This window comes from Equus caballus, chromosome 8, assembly GCF_041296265.1.
Source record: "Equus caballus isolate H_3958 breed thoroughbred chromosome 8, TB-T2T, whole genome shotgun sequence".
NCBI lineage: Eukaryota > Metazoa > Chordata > Mammalia > Perissodactyla > Equidae > Equus > Equus caballus.
Genome location: NC_091691.1, coordinates 32,352,222 through 32,372,560, shown reverse-complemented (window position 1 = coordinate 32,372,560; position 20,339 = coordinate 32,352,222). Strand labels below are relative to the sequence as shown.

Genomic DNA, 20,339 nt, shown 5'->3' with positions numbered 1-20,339 from the left:
CAAAATAAACAGGTGCTTGGGGCTGGCCCCATGGCCAAGTGGTTAAGTTTGCGCACTTCACTGCAGGCGGCCCAGTGTTGGTTCGAATCCTGGGCGCGGACATGGCACTGCTCATCAAACCATGCTGAGGCAGCATCCCACATGCCACAACTAGAAGGACCCACAAGGAAGAATATATACAACTATGTACCAGGGGGCTTTGGGAGAAAAGAAAAAAAATAAAATCTTAAAATAAATAAATAAATAAATAAAATAAACAGGTGCTTAAGGAAACATACCTGACACTAATATCAAGATAAACTAATACAAAAAGAGAAAAATGAATAAACTTGGCTAATGACTAGAACAATCAAGAAATGAGATAGGGGCCGGCCCTGTGGCCAAGTGGTTAAGTTAACACACCCTGCTTTGGTGGCCCAGGGTTTCACTGGTTCAAATCCTGGGCGTGGACAAGGCACTGCTCATCAGGCCACGCTGAGGAGGCGTCCCACATGCCACAACTAGAAGGACCCACAACTAAAATATACAACTATGTACTGGGGGGATTTGGGGAGAAAAAGCAGAAAAAAAAAAGAAAAAAAAAAGAAATGAGATAATATTGGCTTGGTTTTGGGTGGGAATGGAGAAGATAGGGGCCTTAAAAGACTTCTTTTTAAAGGACCAAAATACTAACACCATAGCAACACTAGTGAGGAGAACTGCATATAAAGGAGATTTAGGCTGACTCCCCAGTACCAGAAAAAAGAACTAGAAGCACAGCAAAACGAACAATCAGAAAAGTGAGAAGAAGGTATGATGTGGCTACGGAGCAGTGGGAGAGACAATTCCAGGTTCTAAAAATGAGACAAGGGAGTGGCACATGCAGTGAAGATGCCCTGTGGAGCAATCAAACCCAGTACCCAAAGGGCAGACAAAAGAAGGATGGGGTTGTGAATTATCAATAGAGAAAGAATGAGATTAAATCTTCAGAACGGAAGTCTTAAAAGTTACAATATACAAGGAGAGTGCAGAATATAAAAAAGATCCCTTTGATTCAGAGGGAAGAGCAAGACAAGCCAGTGAAGCATGAGGAGAATGATCACTTCATCATGCAGGGCGAGTGGGGTCAACAGGTTGTCACTTGAATACGGGGGAGGAAGGAAGGCTTCAGGCAGGATAACTGGTATTACCAAGTGACGCAGGAATGCACTGAGAAAGGAGAGTAATGACATTAAACTGATTAGCATGCAGAAACATGGAAGGGTAGAATCTACTAGTGGGTTTCAAGGAGAAGGAAGGAATTTGGGAGTGCGGTTGTTGAGTACAAGTGTAAGGGACTTAAAAATACAAATAAAAAAATAGGAAGTAGAAGAGGTGTGAAAGTCACATCAAATGAGGTAAAGAGGAAAAGCATGCTGAAATGCATATTGAGATGAGTCTATTACCATGGGAAAGTAAGGAGGAAACTGAGAATGCCAAAGAGAAGGAGATCAACTAACAGAGAACGGTTATGATGAGATAAAAAGTACAAACATGAGGTGCACATCACATCAGAACTCACACCAATTCTGAACGAGGAGGAAAGGATCTAATGTCCTGTCCCTCACCTGGACGGCCCTGACTTGGGCTTTGGGCCTGCATCATCCACAGCTCTTCTCCTCGTTCCAACTTGAGGATGATATCAGGTTTGGTGTGCTGATGCCCTGTGAATGGAAAAATCACAGACAACCTGACCCAAAACTGCCTAGATTCAGAGATTCTAAAGAATGGGAGAGAGGCCTGCCCCGTGGCCGAGTGGTTAAGTTCGTGTGCTCAGTTTCGGCAGCCCAGGGTTTCACTGGTTCGGATCCTGGGCGCAGACATGGCACCGCTCATCAGGCCATGCTGAGGCGGCATCCCACATGCCACAACTAGAAGGACCCACAACTAAAAATATGCAACTGTGTACCAGGGGGCTTTGGGGAAAAAAAAGAAAAAAGAAAATCCTAAAAAAAAAGAAAAGAATGGGAGAGATTCAGTTTAGAGGCGGCATGATAAAGCTGCCCTTCTGCACTTTGGCAAAGTAAAGACCATTCAACTAGCATATTCTGATGCCAAAGGGAGACTAAGAAAATCTGACCTCTAAATCTAAGTCCAAAATCACTAAGTAGTTTACAAAAGCCCCCAGCTTTCAGCAACCAAGAAGGGGAAGCCTGGAAATTATGCACATTCCTCTCAGGAAGGCAGCACTCACCCAGGGACACCAGGTTGCTATAGTTCTCCAGCATCACACTCCTGTAGAGGTGCTTCTGAGCTACGTCCAGCAGCCGCCACTCCTCCCAGGTAAAGTCCACAAACACATCCGTGAATGAGAATGGTCCCTGAAATAGCATATTCCCACTCGATCTCAAGTTATTTTACTAAGTTTGTAGGAAACAACAGGCTGCATAAGGCGTCCATTATTTAAATTCTACTTTGTGAGAAAAGTAAAAACTTATTGAAAATATCCCATCAATGTGCATTAAATCAGTCAGTCTTTCACTCAACATACGAGAATACCAGGTGCCGGGTATTCAGCTAGGTGCAGGTGATTAAAAATGGATGAAACACACTCCTGCCCACAAGAAGCGTTTAGTATTGCAGAGGAAAGCAAAATTAAAGACATGCAAATGTAATAGGCAGTCAAAGAAGCCAAGATGAAGGAACACAGAGAGTACAACATGGGCACAAAGGAGAAAGTAGAAAATCAAAAGGGAAATTAGTAATACTCAGAAATGAATGAAAACAAAACGGAACATACCAAAATTTATGGGAGGCAGCAAAAGTAGTGTTGAGGGAAAAATTTATAGCTATAAACATTTATATTAAAAACCAAGAAACAACTCAAATTAACAATCTAACTTAAGAAATCAGGAAAAGAACAAACTAAACTCAAAGCTAGAGAAAGAAGGAAATAATAAAAATCAGAATAGAGATAAACAAAATGTAAACTAGAAAAACAACAGAGAAAAATCAGTAAAACCAAAGGTTGGTTCTTTGAAAATATCAAAAAAATTGCTAAACCTTCAGGTATGGACTAAGAAAAAAAGAAAGACTCAAATTACTAAAATCAGAAATGAAAGTGGGACATTACAGTCGTCCCCCCTTATCTGTGGGGGATACATCCAAGACCCCGAGTGGATGCCTGAAACTGTGTATAGCACCTAACTTCACATATACTATGTTTTTTCCTATACGTACATACCTATGATAAAACTTAATTTATAAATTAGGCACAGTAAGACATTAACAACAACTAATAATAAAATAGAACATTATAACAAAATACTGTAATAAAAGTTACCATAGATCTTAGCAACCTCAGCCTACCATATTTTTTCTTTCATTATTGAGAACTTTCACCATTTCACTTAAAGGAAGCACTTTACAGCTTCTCTTTGGTATATCTGAATTGCCAGCATCACTACTCTTGTACTTTGGGGCCATTATAAGTAAAATAAGGGTTATTTGAACACAAGCACTGTGCTATCGCAACAGTTGATCTGATAACTGAGACAGCTACTAAGTGACTAACAGGTGGGTAGTGTATACAGCATGGATATGCTGGACAAAGGGATGATTCATGTTCTGGATGGGACAGGGCAGGATGGTGCAAGATTTCATCACACTACTCAGAATGGTACACAATTTAAAACTTAAGAATTGTTTATTTCTGGAATTTTCCATTTAATATTTTCAGACTTCAGTTGACTGTGGGTAACTGAAACCATGGAAAGCAAAACTGCAGAGAAGGGGGGACAATTGTACTACTGATTCTACAGAAATAAAAAGGATTACTGGAGAGTAGTATGAACAACTGTCCACCAACAAATTGGATACCCTAGTTGAAATGGATAAATTCCTAGAAACACAAAACCTATCAAGACTAAATCACAAAGAAATAGAAAATCTGAACAGACCTATAACTAATAAGGAGATTGAATAGGTAATCAAAAATCTCCAAAAGAAAAAAGTCCCCAAAAGAAAAGCCCAGAACCTGATGGCTTCACTGGTGAATTTTACCAAATATTTAAGGAAGTATTAACATCAATCTTTCTCAAACTTTTCCAAAAAGCTGAAGAGGGGAGAACACTTCTGAAGTCATTCTACGAAGCCAGCATTACCCTGATACTAAAGCCAAAGACACTATAAGAAAACTACAGACGAATATCCCTTATGAATATAGATTCAAAAATCCTCAAAAAAATACTAGCAAGTCAAATTCAGCAGCATACTAAAAAGATCATACACTATGACTAAATGGGATTTATTCCTGGAATGCAAGGATGGTTCAACATTAAAAAATCAATCAGTGAATACATCACACTAATAGTATGAAGTTTAAAAAAAAAATGATTATGTCAATTGATACAGAAAAAGCGTTTGACAAAATTCAACACCCTTTCATGATAAAAAACACTCAAACCAGGAATAGAAGGAAAGTACCTCGAGATAATAAAAGCCACATACTAAAAACCCACAAAGAACATCATTCTCAATGGTGAAAGACTGAAACCTTTGCCTCTAAGATCAGAAACAAGGCAAGGATGTCTGCTTTCACCACTTTTATTCAACAAAGGAAGTTCTAGTCAGAGCAATTAGGCAAGAAAAAAGAAGGCATCCAAACTGGGAAGGAAGAAGTAAAATTACCTCTGCTCACAGAGGACACGATCCTCTACGTAGAAAACCTTAAGGATTCCACACACACAAAAGCCAGTTAGAACTAACAAATAAACTAAGCCAAGCAGCAGGATACAAGTCAAGACACAAAAATCAGTTGCATTTCTATACAGTAACAATGATCAATCTGGAAAGCAAACTATGAAAACAATTCCAGTTATGACAGAATCAAAAAGAATAAAATACTAAAGAATTAATAGCTTAACCAAGGAGGTAAATGACTTGTAGCATGAAAACTGGAAAAGCTTGCTGAGAGAAACTGAAGAAGATGTAAATAAATGGAAACCTAGCCCACGTTCATGGATTGGAAGACTTAACCACAAGATGTGAATGCCACCAAAGTGACCCACATTTTCAGTGCAATCCCTGTAAAAACCCCAATGACACTTTTTGCAGAAATAGAAAAACCCATCCTAAAATTCATATGGAGTCTGAAGGGACTCCAAATAGCCAAAACAATCTTTAAAAAGAACGAAACTGGGGCCGGCCCCATGGCCGAGTGGTTAAGCTTGTGCGCTCCGCTGCAGCGGCCCAGGGTTTCACTGGTTCAGATCCTGGGCACGGACACGGCACCGCTCGTCAGGCCATGTTGAGGCGGCGTCCCACATGGCACAACTAGAAGGACCTGCAACTAAGATATACAACTATGTACAGGGGGGATTTGGGGAGATAAAGCAGGAAAAAATAAAAAGACTGGCAACAGTTGTTAGCTTAGGGCGAATCCTCCCCAGCAAAAAAAAAAAACAAACAAAAAATAAAAAATAAAATAAAACAGTTTGCTCTGTGAAAACTGGTGTTATGAAAATGGATAGACAAGCCAGAGACTGGGAGAAAATATTTACAAATCACTTTTCTGTTGAAGGACTAGAATCAAGAATATGTAAAGGACTCTTAAAAATCAATGACAAGAAAACCACCCAATTAAAAAATGAGGAAAAGATCTGAATAGATGCATCACCAAAGATAAACAGAGAGTAAATCACATATGAAAAGATACTCAATAATACTAGCCATTAGAGAAATCCAACTTAAAACCACAATGAAATACCACCTCACATCTATGAGGATGGCAAAATTTTTAAAAACCTAACAATACCAAGCCCTGCCCAGGAGGAGGAGCAGCAGGGACCCTCATTCACTGCTGGTGGGAATGCAAAATTGCATACGCACTTTGGGAGACAGTTTTTCACAAAGCTAAACATACTCTTACCATACAATCCAGTAACAATGCTCCTAGGTTTACCCAACTGATCTGAAAACTCATTTCCACACAAAAACCCATACATGAATGTTGATAGCATTCATAATCACCAAAAACTGGAAGCATCTGGATATCAAGACTTATTATAAATACAGTGTGGTACTGGCATAAAGAGAGAAAAGTATACCAAGAGAACAGAATAAAGAGTTATAAAACCAAACCATATATATGGATCCTCAATATATGACAAAGGGGGCACTGCAGAGTTATAGGTGGAGGTCAATCACTTCAGTAGGACTGGGACAATCAGATAACGCTAAGAAAAAAAATAAATCTTGACTCCTACCACACCAAACATAAAAATTAATTCTAGATGTACTCTAAATCTAAATGCAAGAGGTAAAATAATAACAAAGAAAAATTAATTCACGAGCTTCAGGTTAAGAAAAAAAAGTTCTTAAATTAGACACAAAAAGCACCAGCAGTAAAAGAGGAAAATTTATAAACCAGAATAAGTTAAAACTATAAATGTCTGTTATCAAAAGACAGCATTAATGGAATGAAAAGGCAAGTCAAAAAAAAATGTAAGGATGGACCTTGAGGGTATTATGCTAAGTGAAATAAGTCAGAAGGAGAAAGTCAAATACCGTATGATCTCACTCATAAGTAGAAGATAAAAGCGACAACAAACAAACATAGAAACAGAGATTGGATGGTGGTTACCAGAGGGGAAGGGGGAGGGAGGAGGGTGAAAGGGATGATTAGGCACATGTGTGTGGTGTTGGGTGGTGAACATGATGTAATCTATACTGAAGTGGAAATAAATAACGTACACCTGAAATTTATAAAATGTTATAAACCAAGGTTACTGCAATTAAAAAAAAGTAAACAGTGAACAGTAAGTTAATGCTATGCATACTGAAATATTTAGAGGGAGGCATGCTGATGTCTGGAATAGATCAAGAAATGTACCAAAAATAAGATGGGTTAATGGATGCATAGAGGGATGGAAAGATGGATAATGCGATAAAAAGTTTGGTTAAATGTTAATAGTAAATTCTAGGCGATGGGTATACAGATGTTCACTGTAAAATAATTCTAATGTTGCCCTGTGCTTGAAAATTTTCATAACAAAATATCAGAAGTAAAAGAAACACCCCAGGCAAAATCTGAATATGGATTTGCTATCAGGTTTGTTTTAAACTTTAATGTGCATGAATCCCTGAATCTTGTTAAAATGAAGAGTCTGATATAACAGGATTGAGGTGAGGCCTGAGGATCCCCCATCCCTCTCCTTGCCAAAAAAAAAAGTAATAAAGAAAGAAGTGGGAATAAATAAATAAGCAACTTACCCAGGACTTGGTGGTTTGGGGCTGCTCCTGGGAAATAAGCAGCCACTCTAGAACCTGCTCTGTCCTGTGTCTCTTGTGCGTCTGCCAGGGTCCTCCAGGGAGAGGCCTCTGGTCAGCGGTCCCTTGACCCGGGATGGATTCCTGACCTTGGAGTTTTCTGATGCTATTGCATGAACTGTCTTGTTCCTGGAGAGGTGGGACCTGTAGACTCAAGAGCAAACTCACTTTAGTGAGCACATTTCCTCTGGGCCCCAACCTTGGTTTCTTCTGCTAGTAAACATACTCACACAAGGCCAGGCTGCGTGCTCTGCAGACTGTGGTCAGTGCCACTGCAGGGGAGAAGCACAACGAAATACCAATGGGGAGCCCAGCACACTGACGACAGTCCCCCCTCTCCAGACCCTGCATCGGCCCCCAGGAACCCCAAAAGTGCAGCAACTACCCTGAGATTTAAACAGCTTCAGGCCGCCACTTAAAGAAGAACACAGTGCCAGATACTAAGGAGGAAACAACTGTTTTAGGCGGGGTGAACATGAGTAACAGAGTTTGAATCCAACAGTCTCCATTTCTGTTAGAGCTTCTTCTCTCACTACTTAGATGTCCCTGAACAAGTCGCTGAATCTCTCTCACTGGGTCTTACTTTTTGTTGTTGTCAAACATTGGGCGTAGGATGAGATCAGGGTAGTAGTGTAGATTTTTAACCTCCCAAAACTCCCAATGAAACCAACAGATCTACCAGAATAGGAAAAGAACAAGGCCATAGACATCTACAACAAGCACACAAAACCTACATGGTAGGGTCTCCTCAGAAACCTCATGATCCAGGGAGATGTGACCCAACTGCCTAGGGTAGTTCCCATCAGAGGATGTGTAGGAAGTGGGGGAAGATTCTGGTGGGCCACAAGCTGCGCGTCTCCAAAGTCACCAAGCAATGTGCACCCCCAACAGGGGAGCACCTCCCCCCGAGTGGAATCTGAGCAATGCCTCTGAGGCTCAGAGTTGCAGGGGACTATAAAATATACTCCCAAAGTCACCAAGAGACCTAACGTGCTGTGGCCACTTAAGAACATGAGGATCTGAGAAATAATTGGCAAAGACCCACTTCCAGAAGCACAGACGTTCACTGTGAGGGAAAGCTGCTGGAAACAGAGACCCAACTGTTCAGCACAGAAAGAAGGAAAAAAGACTCAGCCACTGAGAGGGATGGGAGAGAGAGCAGATTCAGAGAATGAGAGGGAGGAGAGAGAGGCTATTAGACAGTAAGAGGGAAGGTCCAGAGGAACCTTCTTCCAGAAATTATTTTCACAAGAAAATACAAGATGTAAACGTGAAACACATGAGAAGACAAGGTGTGTTGAACTCTGGGAAACACAAGACTTCCTGACCAGGTTTAGTGCTGAGTCAGGTCAGGTGTGAGTGTGTTCCCTTATATGTCCAAAAGAATCACTGAGAAGATGAACTAGAAACTGTAAAAACAGTTACCTCTGGAGGAGGGAAGGACAGGGCAGAACGGATGGAAGGAAGGCTTGTCTGAATGCACCATTACCCAGGTTCTACTTTTGAATCATGTAAATATTCCACACGATGAAAAAAAGCAGGGAGGGCAGTCTCTAAAGTTGAAAATATATGTCAACGAATACATTTATCAAATTGGAAACAAAACTACAAGAGACAATAATTTTTCTAACTGACCTTAACATGTGTTATTGGTGTATTCTTTGGATAAAATGAGCTATAAAGACATATTGAACATCATTTAGTATCCTTGTTAGCAATAAATTGTTATTTTAAAACCATTTCATGGATACTGTAGGACATGACAGTTATATTACCGTTGTGAAGAACCAAGATATCCAGCATATGACAAAAAGATGCAAGAGTAACGTTTTTTTTTTTTAAAGATTTTATTTCTTCCCTTTTCTCCCCAAAGCCCCCTGGTACATAGTTGTGTATTCTTCGTTGTGGGTTCTTCTAGTTGTGGCATGTGGGACACTGCCTCAGCGTGGTCTGATGAGCAGTGCCATGTCCGCGCCCAGGATTCGAACCAATGAAACACTGGGCCGCCTGCAGCGGAGCGCGCGAACCCAACCACTCGGCCACGGGGCCAGCCCCACAAGAGTAACGTTTTTAAGCCTCATACACTGCTGTGAGGAATGTAAAATGGAGCAACCACTCTGGAACCAGTTTGGCAGTTCCTCATAAAGCTAAACACAGAACTACTGTTATTGCCTGGCAATTCCATTCTCAGGTATTTGCCAAAGAGAATCAAAAGCATATACATGTCCATACAAACACTTGGACACAAATGTTCCTAACAGCATTATTCATAAGAGCCAAAAAATGGAAACAACCCAAGTGTCTATCAATGGATGAATGGATAAGCAAAATGTGGGATATCTACACAAAGCCATGTTATTCAGCCATAAAAAGGAATGAAGTACTCATAAATGCTACCATACGGGTGAACTTTTTGTGGTAAAAGTGCCTGACTATTAGTTTCTTTATTTAATGTAAGTGCCTGACATTCAGCTTTTGATTGACAAGGCATCCATTTCAAAGACATCCATTCCACATAAATATATTGCCAGCTGTGCAACTAGGTAAAGTGCCAAGCTGCCCACCCAGGAAGTTCCCCTTGGAGAAAGCCCTGGATGGCCTGGATAACTGCTCGCCTGAGTGACCTGCTTTTCCCTTCCTGTGCCTTAATTACTGCCTGTATATTTTAAATTCACCAATAAAAGTGAACCTGAGAAACCCAAGGCACCCCACCCTCGACCCCACTGAAGGCAGAACCCCAGGTCCGCGCATGCACATGCGTGCTCGCTCTCTCTCCCCATGACCTCACTGTGTGGCACAGGGTGTGCCGCGTACCCTCCAGGACCTGTGAGGAATAAACCTTGTTTTTTTCAAAGTTCTCTGATGGCTGCTGCTGAGGTGCATCTTGCAATCATACTAAGAACACCAGGGCCAGTCTGGCCACAACACTGGCTCCAGGCAGGGAAATGTCTGTGGGGGCTCAGAAGTATTAGGGCCCAGGTGAGTGACCCAGGTATCCCCAGTTGAGAGCATCGTTACTGATAACCTGAGACCAACACAAAGCAATGCTGAAAACACTATGCTAAATGAAAGGAGCCAGATACAAAAGGCTAGATATAGTGTGATTCTATTTATATGAAATGTCAGAACAGGTAAATTTATTAAAACACAGAGTAGGTTAATGGTTTCCAGGGGAGAGGGGAAGTCAAGATTTGGACAAATTAAGAAACTTGCTCTATAGGGCCAGCCTGGTGGCGCAGCAGTTAAGTTTGCACGTTCTGCTTCAGTGGCCTGGGGTTCACCGGTTGGGATTCTGGGTGTGGCTTGTCAAGCCATGCTGTGGCAGGCGTCCCACATATAAAGTAGAGGAGGATGGGTACAGATGTTAGCTCAGGGCCAGTCTTCCTCAGCAAAAAGAGGAGGATTGGCAGCAGATGCTAGCTCGGGGCTAACCTTCCTCAAAAATAAAAAGGAAATTTGCTCTATAACCAACGGAGCTGAGGTCTGAGCACACCTCTGAACACTGACGCAGACTGCATGTCCAGAAATGGCTGGCTGGGCCGTTCAAACCAAGCCTCCTGTTGAAAACAACTAAAGATCCTGGTGATAGAATTTAAAAAATCTTCTAAAAGGTAACAGAGCTGACAATTCAGTAATAAAATAATCAAGTCAAAACCTAAGAAAGACTGGACCCTCAGAGAAGCAAGAAAGCACGGGAGCTACTTTTGTCCTGCAGTTAATGTTCATTTTACAAAATATGAACTTCTATTCTGATCACCTTGTAGCATGGAAAAAACAGAATCAAAATCCAATGCCAGGCAAGAATGCTACATCTAACATAACACTCTTTCTCCAAAAAGCCAGGACGCCAGCACACTTCAAGTTCAGGATCAGAGTGAAGCAAATGTCAGCCAACCCCATGCAGTCCTGCAGCCTGGGCTCATATCCAACCCCTAAAATGGGAACAAATTCGTCCTGGACTGATAGTACTCAAAAATAGACAGAAAAAAATTCAAAACTACATGCACATTTGGAATAAGGTACCTTCATCCTATGCCTTAAATTTTTCTTTTGAAGAATTTTTCAAGTACAGTAAGTGGCCCACAAGATAAGAAAGGTTTCAGAAAACAAGATGACATGAACAAGAACTAATGAAAGAACAAGCAACAGAAAGAAAACCTCAAAGACAACAGATGCTGGAATGAATGGACACTGATTATAACGCAAATATCTTACTACATTCAAGGATAAAAAGGCAAGGAATTTGGACAAATGACTTAGCAAGCATATTTTAAAAAGAACTAAAAAGAATTTTAGAAATGAATTTTAGAAATGAAAAAAATGACACTAACAAAAATATGTTTAACAGCAGGTTAGAATGAGTAAATTTAAAGACAAAGTAGAAAAAATTATCTAGAAAGTGGCACGGAGAGATAAAAAGATGGCAAATACAGAAGAGAGTAGATAACGTAAAGACAGACTGAGAAGGTCTATCATAAGCTTCACTGGAGTCTGAGAAGAAACAAGAAAGCAAATAAAAAAATGAGGGGGGAAAGGAACAGCTTCCTTACAGCAGACAGCTGTCTAATAAATGCGGAAGGAATAAGAGAATTAGATAAAGCTCATCTGTCAACCAGCATAATAAAAAGTGATTCAGACGAGAATCATCCATATGGTGCTAAACGAGTGGGTGAAAGTTTGAGGAGTAAGAAGAGTAAGAAATATTTCTGTATTTAGGCTCAAGGTATCTCCCCTCAGATACTTACTTACAAGAGAAGACAGAGTCACTTCACAGTGGTGACAGTGCAGACACCACCATCACCAAGAGAATCAAGTCCACCTCAGCAGCCATGAGACAAATGACATCACGTGCCCCTTGATGCAACGCAAAGAAGGCATCACTTCCGAAACTGATCAGAAGGAACACCACACAACCCAACTGGGGAACAACCCACAAAATGGCTTGTGCTCTCCAAAACATCATGTCACGAAAGACTAAAAGACTGAGGAACTGTACGAGCCAGGACAACCCACTACAATGCATGATTCAAGCTATTCTTTTCCTGTAAAGGGTAATACTCCCTAAATTCCTATAAAGGAGCAATTGGCAAAACCTAAATAAGAACTGTAGATGAAATAACAGCATTGTACTGATGCTGACTTCCTGATTCAGCAGTTATGTAAAGGACTGTTCTTGTTTTTAAGATTTACTGCAGTATTTAGGGGTAAAGGAACATGATGTCTGCAAATCAGTTTCAAACGGTCAAGAAAAAAATGTGTGTGTCTGCACATGCATGCGTATGTGTGTGTCAAGTGAAAAAGGCAGGGAGCAGGGAATGGAAAGGGAAAGAGAAAATGATAAAGCAAATGTAGTCAACTATTAATATTTGGGGAATCTGGGTAAAAGGTATAGAAAGATTTTTTTGTATTATTCTTGTAACTTTTCTAAGGTCTAAAATTATGTGTAAATAAAAAGTTTAATTAAAAAAATTTTTAAGGGGCTGGCCCCGTGGCCGAGTGGTTAAGTTCGCGCGCTCCGCGGCAGGCGGCCCAGTGTTTCGTTGGTTCGAATCCTGGGCGCGGACATGGCACTGCTCATCAGACCACGCTGAGGCAGCGTCCCACATGCCACAGCTAGAGGAACCCACAACGAGGAATACATAGCTATGTACCGGGGGGCTTTGGGGAGAAAAAGGAAAAAATAAAATCTTTAAAAAAAAAAAAAAAAAAATTTTTTAAGCAATAAATAGTGGGTATAACTCCCAAACCTCTGTAGAGAGAGAAAAAGAATAAAAAATTATCAGTCAAGGGGCCGGCCCAGTGGCGCTGCAGTTAAGTTCGCACATTCCGATTCTTGGCGGCCCGGGGTTTGCCGGTTCGGATCCCGGGTGCAGACATGGCACCGCTTGGCAAAAGCCATGCTGTGGGAGGCATCCCACGTATAAAGTAGAGGAAGATGGGCATGGGTGTTAGCTCAGGGCCAGTCTGCCTCAGCAAAAAGAGGAGGATTAGCAGCAGTTAGCTCAGGGCTAATCTTCCTCAAAAAAAAAAATTATCAGTCAAAAAGAAGTCAAGAGGGGCTGGCCCCGTGGCCGAGCGGTTAAGTTCGCGCGCTCCGCTGCAGGCGGCCCAGTGTTTCATCAGTTCGAATCCTGGGCGCGGACATGGCACTGCTCGTCAGACCACGCTGAGGCAGCGTCCCACATGCCACAACTAGAAGAACCCACAACGAAGAATACACAACTATGTACTGGGGGGCTTTGGGGAGAAAAAGGAAAAAATAAAATCTTTAAAAAAAAAAATAAATAAATAAATAAAAAAAAAAAAAAAAAAAAAGAAGTCAAGAGAGAAGAAGAAAAAAAAACAGATCAGGTACATCAAATAGAAAGTACACAGTAATATGGTAGATTTAAAACCCAAACACATCAGTAATTATGTTAATCATAAATATTAATCATAAAGTATTCCAGTTAAAATACAAAGATTGACAGACATTAAAGAAAATGATGTTCTTTAAAAAAGACGCATCTAAAATATAAAGATACAAAAAGGTTAAAAGCTAAAGATATAAAAAGCAATTAACCAAAAGGAAGCTCCTATAGCTATATGAACATAAAACAGACTTTAAAGCTAAAAAGAATGTCTGGAAATAAAGGTGGCTCCACAATCATTAAAGGCTCAACTCATCAGAAAAATGTAATCTAAGCTTGTTCGGAGAGGATAAGTAGCCTGCCCAAGGTCAGCCAACGAGGGCTGGGCTGAGATTCCAACTGGCCCCAGGTGGCCTCAGCTCCCTCCCCAAGCTGCTCCGGCTGAGGGCAAAGCCTGGCCCAAGAGCACTCGGGGCTTGCCTATGCTCCCGGACCATCCCTGCCACTCCCCTCCTCCCCACTGCACCTGCAGGCACAAACTGCTCCCTCTGCCGCAGTCTTCTCCTCCCCTTCACAGGCGAATTCTGTAGACCCCTGGAGAGTAGACACCGCCAATATCATTTCCCGGGCTTCCTGTGCCCCAGTTCTAATCCCATGGCCACCTGCACCGCCCTTCTGCTCCTTCTCTGAACTTCCTGAAGACGTGCACTCTCTGGGGCCAGGGCCATCTTTGACGTCGCATCCTCAGTGCCTAACCAATACCCGGAATATATGAACAAGCATTTAATAGGGGTTGTTAGTTCTGAACAAGTAACTGGTGAATGAAAACCAGTTAAATTTTAACAGAGAATTATCATTTTAACCTGTAATTCCCCAAGAGGGTCAATTTGGGGAAAGCTGAAGACATACACTGTGGTAGGCACAGGAGCACTGGCCGACCTTTCTCAGAAAAGCCCCTTTCTAGCACGATTCCCTTCCCTCCCCAAAGCAGCATCTCACATCAGACTTGAACCCCAACTCACTCCACCACAAACTGCTACTAGCATGCCTTGACGGTGACGGTGTTTGACAGTGGTCCACGGGAGCAGAGGCCTGCCCATGTGCTGGAGACAGAGGGAATAAGGTTTGCTGATATAAATCAGTCAACCCCTACATGAGAGGAAACGGAAAATCCTCCCAAGCCCCTAGGCATGCAGCTTCACTGTAAATGAATTTGTGATAACACACTTGGGGGGCAAGTGTCAATGGCAGAAAGTAGTCAAATGACAAAAGCAAGTGAAAAGCAAAACCTGCCAGTAAGTGCTCAGCATCCTCAGAAGAAAGAGCCAGAGACTGAGGGGCTCACAGGCCTCAGTGAAGTACCCCTTCCAGGGCTTGCCTCCCTCTGCTCTGAATTCACACTCACCGTAGAGCCTTCTAATCACTAGGTATCACCCTTAATACCTAGGGGGGACACCCAGAATACGGGCCGAGTATATTTGTCATGGGAAACAGGCCCCTCAGTTGTACATTTAAAAACTGCTTTGTGTATTATATCCTTTCAGCTTTCAGCCCATCCCTGAGTGGGGTCATCTACATTTAGGAAAAAACCCAGTTTCTATCATTCCCCAGAGACCAGGCCACATCCACCCACTCTGCCCAGGGCACAGCAAGGTATCTAACTGGTCCTGCTTTTGTCCCTTTCACCTGGGTCCAAGGAGCTGACAAGCTGTCCTCCGTGGGTAAACAGTAACCACTATTAGGGCCCAGGACGCTGGAATCTCTGTCTCTTGAAAAATTCTCAACCTACATCCTGAGGTAGCTGAGTACACTGGCCAGGGAAAAGGGTGTAGAGCCACACAAGCTGGGTTCAAACCCTGGCTCTGCACTGACTAGTGGTGTGACCAGACTCCCAACAGAAGGCATTAATCAATACCTAGACAGATCTAGAACGGATCCTCACACAGAGTAAACACTGAGCATTAACATTTGGTTGGAATGATAAAAAATACAGGACCACTTAAAGAAAATAAACCACTCTAAAAAAAGACAATCAGGGGCCGACCTGGTGGTGCAGCAGTTAAGTTCGCACGTTCTGCTTCGGCGGCCCAGGGTTTGCCGGTTCAGATCCTGGGTGCAGACATGGCACCGCTTGGCAAGCCGTGCTGTGGTAGGCGTCCCACATATAAAGTAGAGGAAGATGGGCATGGATGTTAGCTCAGGGCCAGACTTCCTCAGCAAAAAGAGGAGGATTGGCAGCAGTTAGCTCAGGGCTAATCTTCCTCAAAAAAATAAAATTTAAAAAATAAAATTAAATAAAATAAATTTTTAAAAAGACAATCAACTAGATGAAAAGCATAAGCTGGTTCTCAGAAAAGAGCACTCTACTTTCAAACATCCCCCAATTCTGTCCAGTTTCTCCATTTCTATTGCCCTAGACGGAACCTCCACCACTTCTTGTCTGAACCATTGTAGCCATCAGTTGGCCGGCCACCTGTGTCCTACCCTCTCCTGTGCCTAGTCTTATCCATCTAAAAACAGCCCATTCTTTACTCAGCAGCCAGAAGGGTCTTTGAAAGCCCTAAGCAGGTCTTGTTCAAGTTTCTTAAAACAATAGCTTCCCAGCCTCATCTGGCCTGCGGCCACCTCTGTCTTTGCTCCCCTCGCCCCCCGACACCCCAGCCACAGGCGTTCCTCCCCTGTCACAAAGGCGCTCTCCCACCCCACGCCCCCGGCAACGGCTATTCCCATCGTGGATGTTCTTCCACCTGCTCTTCCCAAGGCTGGCCCACTCTCATAACTCAGACCTTGGCTTAAATGTCACTTCCTTAGTGGGGCTTTCCCCAAGCACCCAATCTTTCACAGTAATCAATTTTAATGCTATGTATAGCACAACTCTGACATTTTCTTTTCACTTGTGAGTAGTTTCTTCATCGTTTATTTGTCATCTGTCTCCCTCCAACAGAATGCAAACTCCCCAAGGGCGTGGACTCTGTTGGTCTTGTTTACCACCACAGGCCGGACCTGAAGGGGGCCTGGCACACAGTGGGTGCTCAATAAATATCTGGAGAATGAAAAAATGAACGAATGTTTCAAAAATCATCTATTAGGATACTCTTTATCTTGTGAGAGTATATATCGTCGTGTTAAGAACTCAGAGCCAGGAGCCTGACTCCTGGGTTTGAATTCTGACTTCTGCTACTTACATGCTGGATGATCTTGACAGATCACCACTTAGGTACCTTGCTGTGCCCTGGGCAGAATGGGTGGATGTGGCCGAGTCTCCAGGAATGACAGAAACTGAGTTTTTTCCTAACTGTAGGTGACTTCACTCAGGGATGGGCTGAAAGCTGAAAGGATATAATATACAATGCAGTTTTTAAATGTACACTTACATGCTGTGTGATCTATGACAGATTTCTGTCATACTTTCCTCATCTTTAAAACGGAGCTACCATGGTACCTTCCTCATGAGGCCGCTGTGAGGGTTAAAGTTTGCATCTGTAACGTGCTTAGAGCCGTGGCTGGGGCATAGTAAACGCTATATAAACATTAACAACTGGCATTACTGAAGTTGTAAAGCCTTCCTTATATAAGTCCTCTGCATTTCTTAGGTTTGCTAGTTATTTTACCTTTTTTATTGCCAGTGTAAATAGGACAATTTCTTGCATTATATTTTATAAGTAGATACTATTTACAAATAAGAAACCTATTAATTTTTAGACTGTACCAAGGTACCTCAGTGGATTCTCCTCAAGCTACCATTATCTTCCCATCACAACAGAGCACCTCGATTGTCTCTATCACTGTCCTCCTGCCTCATTCACATTTCTGCAGCCAACTGCTGTCCCCACTACCCAACTCCTTCACCTTCCTCCCCTGCCCCACACACACACACACACACTCTCTCTCACATTCTGCTCTGGAAATATTACCAGCAACACCCATGACTACCATCACCACTAAATCCAGTTTACACTTTTATAATCTAATATTACTTGACCTTCCTGGAGCATCTCACATGGCAAGCATTTTTGAGGTTTCTTTTTCTTTAACTCTGAAACACAAGTCTCTCCTCTTCTCTCATCTCTATTGGGCTCCATCTCAATGTCCAGCTCCTCCTCCACTGCCTTCCTTTGTCAGTTCCCTGAGCATGGCCCTCAGTCCTCTTCTCATGGCACACACTCTCCTTGAGCTAATTTGGCCATGCCTGTTGGAGGAGATCGAGAGGATGTGACTGCCAGTTGACGTGGGCAACCAGAGGCTCCTTACCCTCCCCTGTCCTTGGAATGTATGCTCTGCCTACTGTTCCCACAGTGGGAGCCGTTCCAAGGACACAGCCTCCACAGAGTAAGGTATTGTTGAAACCACCTGGATGGTAGGCATGACTGAACCCAGCTAAAACCTGTACGTAAACTTTTAAGATTTGGCAAGGATGTGGAGAGATCTGCTTGTCTTTCGGCTGCCCAAGACAAGCCTCGGAAGTTTCCTTGTCTATTAAAACTTCCACCTGTCAACCTGGAGTGGTCTGCCTCTTTCTTCAGTCTCTCCTTGCCCTCCTGTGACGGGACCAGTTTGCGAACCAATGATACCTAATCAGCGTAATCTGTCCAGACTTCTCTCTTGAGACACATGCCTACTCACCCAACCACTGGCACCTGGAGGGTCCAATCCACATAAAGCTGAAATCTCCACCCACACCCAGTAATGACTTAGATGGTCTCTCCCGACTCAGGGAATGGACCACTCCCAACCTGGCCCAGAGCAGAACTCTGGCAGTCACTCTGGCTCTTCCAGCGTACTCACTACCCACACCCAACTAGTTACTAAATCCAGTTGCTTCTGCCTCTTTATCACCTCTCTTTTCTCAAAACCACTAGTTTACTTAAACCTTTGTCTTCTCTTGTCTGCTGCTGACTGTTCCAACCAAAAATCCTTTGGGAAAACACTTCAATAAGTCTGTCTCCTCTACAGGATAAAAATCCACATTTTTTTCTTTTTCTTTCTTTGGTGAGGAAGATCGGCCCTGAGCCAACACCTGTGCCAATCTTCCTCTATTTTTTGTATGTGGGATGCTGCCACATCATGGCTTAATGAGCACTGTATAGGTCCATGTCCAGGATCCAAACCCGTGAACCCTGGGTCACCAAAGCAGAGCACATAAACTTAACCATTATGCCATTGGCCAGCCCCTAAAACTCCAAGTTTTTAATGTGATCCTCAAAGCTCTCTATGATCTATCTGGTCTCTACCTATGGCTCTGGCCTCACTTCTTAATATACACTCTTCATCACCACACCTACAAACCTCCAAACTCTACATTTCGGCAATCGTAAAGTGTTCACAGTTCACCAACACACTGGGTCATTTCAAGCCTCTTAAATGTGCACAGGATTCCTCTCCCTAGGCTGACTTTCAGTTCCTCGTTCACCTCACTCACTTTCAAACCTCAGTTTAAGAATCTCTGATTAATCTCTGAAGCATTTCTTGCGGTGTCCCTACTTCCAAAACGGACCCTCTTCTGTGTGTCCCCCATGCACTTCCACTGCCTGCTCTTAGAGAACCTACTAACTTGTCACTGTCCCTATACGTCTTCTTGTCCAGCATCCCCATCAGACCACTGCTCTTCCAAAGCAGGAACCATGAACAACTTATGTTTGCACTCTTAGCATCTGCCCCAGAGTCCAGCAAACAAAAGACAATAAACAAAAGTGTTGAATAACTGAATAAACAAGTGCATAATTTCCCAAATAAGGCCCCAAGATCTCAGACACAGAAGACAAAGAGTAAGCATGAGTTGAAAAAACTGAACCATGGATGATTACCCCTTGCTTTAACTCAAGAATTCGGGGTACAAGACTGACAGAAAAGGCACTGAGAGAAAGAGTAAATTAAAAGTCTGATGACAAGAAGCATTTAAGGACGGCCTAATATCCCCTAAAAGAGGCCCAGGGGCTTCGACGAGCGGTGGGAAGAGGGAGTTCACGACAAGGTCCGCCCTGGAAGAGAGGGAAAGTGCACGCGCCGATGTTCGAGGACAGCTTTTCAGAGACAAGGGCGAAACCCCTACTCACCCAGACGGCAGCCGTCCGGACCCTGGCGGCCGTCCCCACGGTCGGTTGCGTGCGCCCCGCGGGCGGTGGCAGGACCGGAGGGCTGCGGGAGAAGAGAGAACGCGAGGGAAACGGTCTCCCCGCCGCCTCACCCCCACGCAGGGACCCGCCCGACCCCCGCAGGGGGAGGGTCCAAGGACCGGCGCCCGCCCTCCCCCAGCGGAGACGCCGAACCTCCGCAGCCCCGGCGGACCCCAGCTCCCAACACACGCGGTCCGGTGAGGACGCTGCTCGGGGCGGGTAGGAAGGAGTGAGGCCGGACTAGTCTGTACCGTCCCGCTGCCTTCAAACTGGACGGATTCGGCGCGTCCGGCTGCTCCAGCCCATGAATGGGCGGCGCGGGGACTCGGGGGAGACTGGCTGCCTCCATCTCCCGGATCTGCAGCCACATCGCCTCCGTCCTCGCTCCTGACTTTGCGGCGCCAGCACCGCGTGCTTCGGCCACAGCTCTCGAGGCAGACGAGGTCAGCGCACTGTAGCTCGGGTCACCGCGGGGGCTGATAGACGCCGACCGCGGAACAAGGCTCGCCCAGCCGGAGCCGAGCCGATGGCGGCCATTAGGGGCGCACAGGAAATGCGTCTGTGCGACCCGAAGGCAGAATGAACTACA

At 43.6% G+C, this 20,339-nt stretch overlaps 1 protein-coding gene across 8 annotated transcripts in view; it reads right to left on the bottom strand.

Annotated features, from left to right (window-relative positions):
• Nucleotides 1-20,339, bottom strand: part of ZNF268 (zinc finger protein 268) — a 29,154-nt gene extending 8,815 nt beyond the window's left edge. Inside the window, exons 1-8 of one of the 8 annotated variants that reach the window (XM_070220516.1) lie at nucleotides 20,002-20,296; nucleotides 19,691-19,772; nucleotides 17,638-17,826; nucleotides 16,823-16,966; nucleotides 15,682-16,680; nucleotides 7,231-7,431; nucleotides 2,213-2,339; nucleotides 1,587-1,682 (exon numbers count right to left, since the gene is read on the bottom strand). In XM_070220516.1, the coding sequence (XP_070076617.1) occupies nucleotides 1,587-1,682; nucleotides 2,213-2,246 (130 nt within the window). In that variant the 5' untranslated portion in view covers nucleotides 2,247-2,339; nucleotides 7,231-7,431; nucleotides 15,682-16,680; ... (2 more) ...; nucleotides 19,691-19,772; nucleotides 20,002-20,296. Of the gene's footprint in view, nucleotides 1-1,586; nucleotides 1,683-2,212; nucleotides 2,340-7,230; nucleotides 7,432-7,517; nucleotides 7,560-15,681; nucleotides 16,681-16,822; nucleotides 16,967-17,637; nucleotides 17,827-19,690; nucleotides 19,773-19,903 lie in introns of those variants that run through there. The other 7 variants (XM_070220519.1, XM_070220518.1, XM_070220517.1 and 4 more) reach the window with 7 other exon arrangements.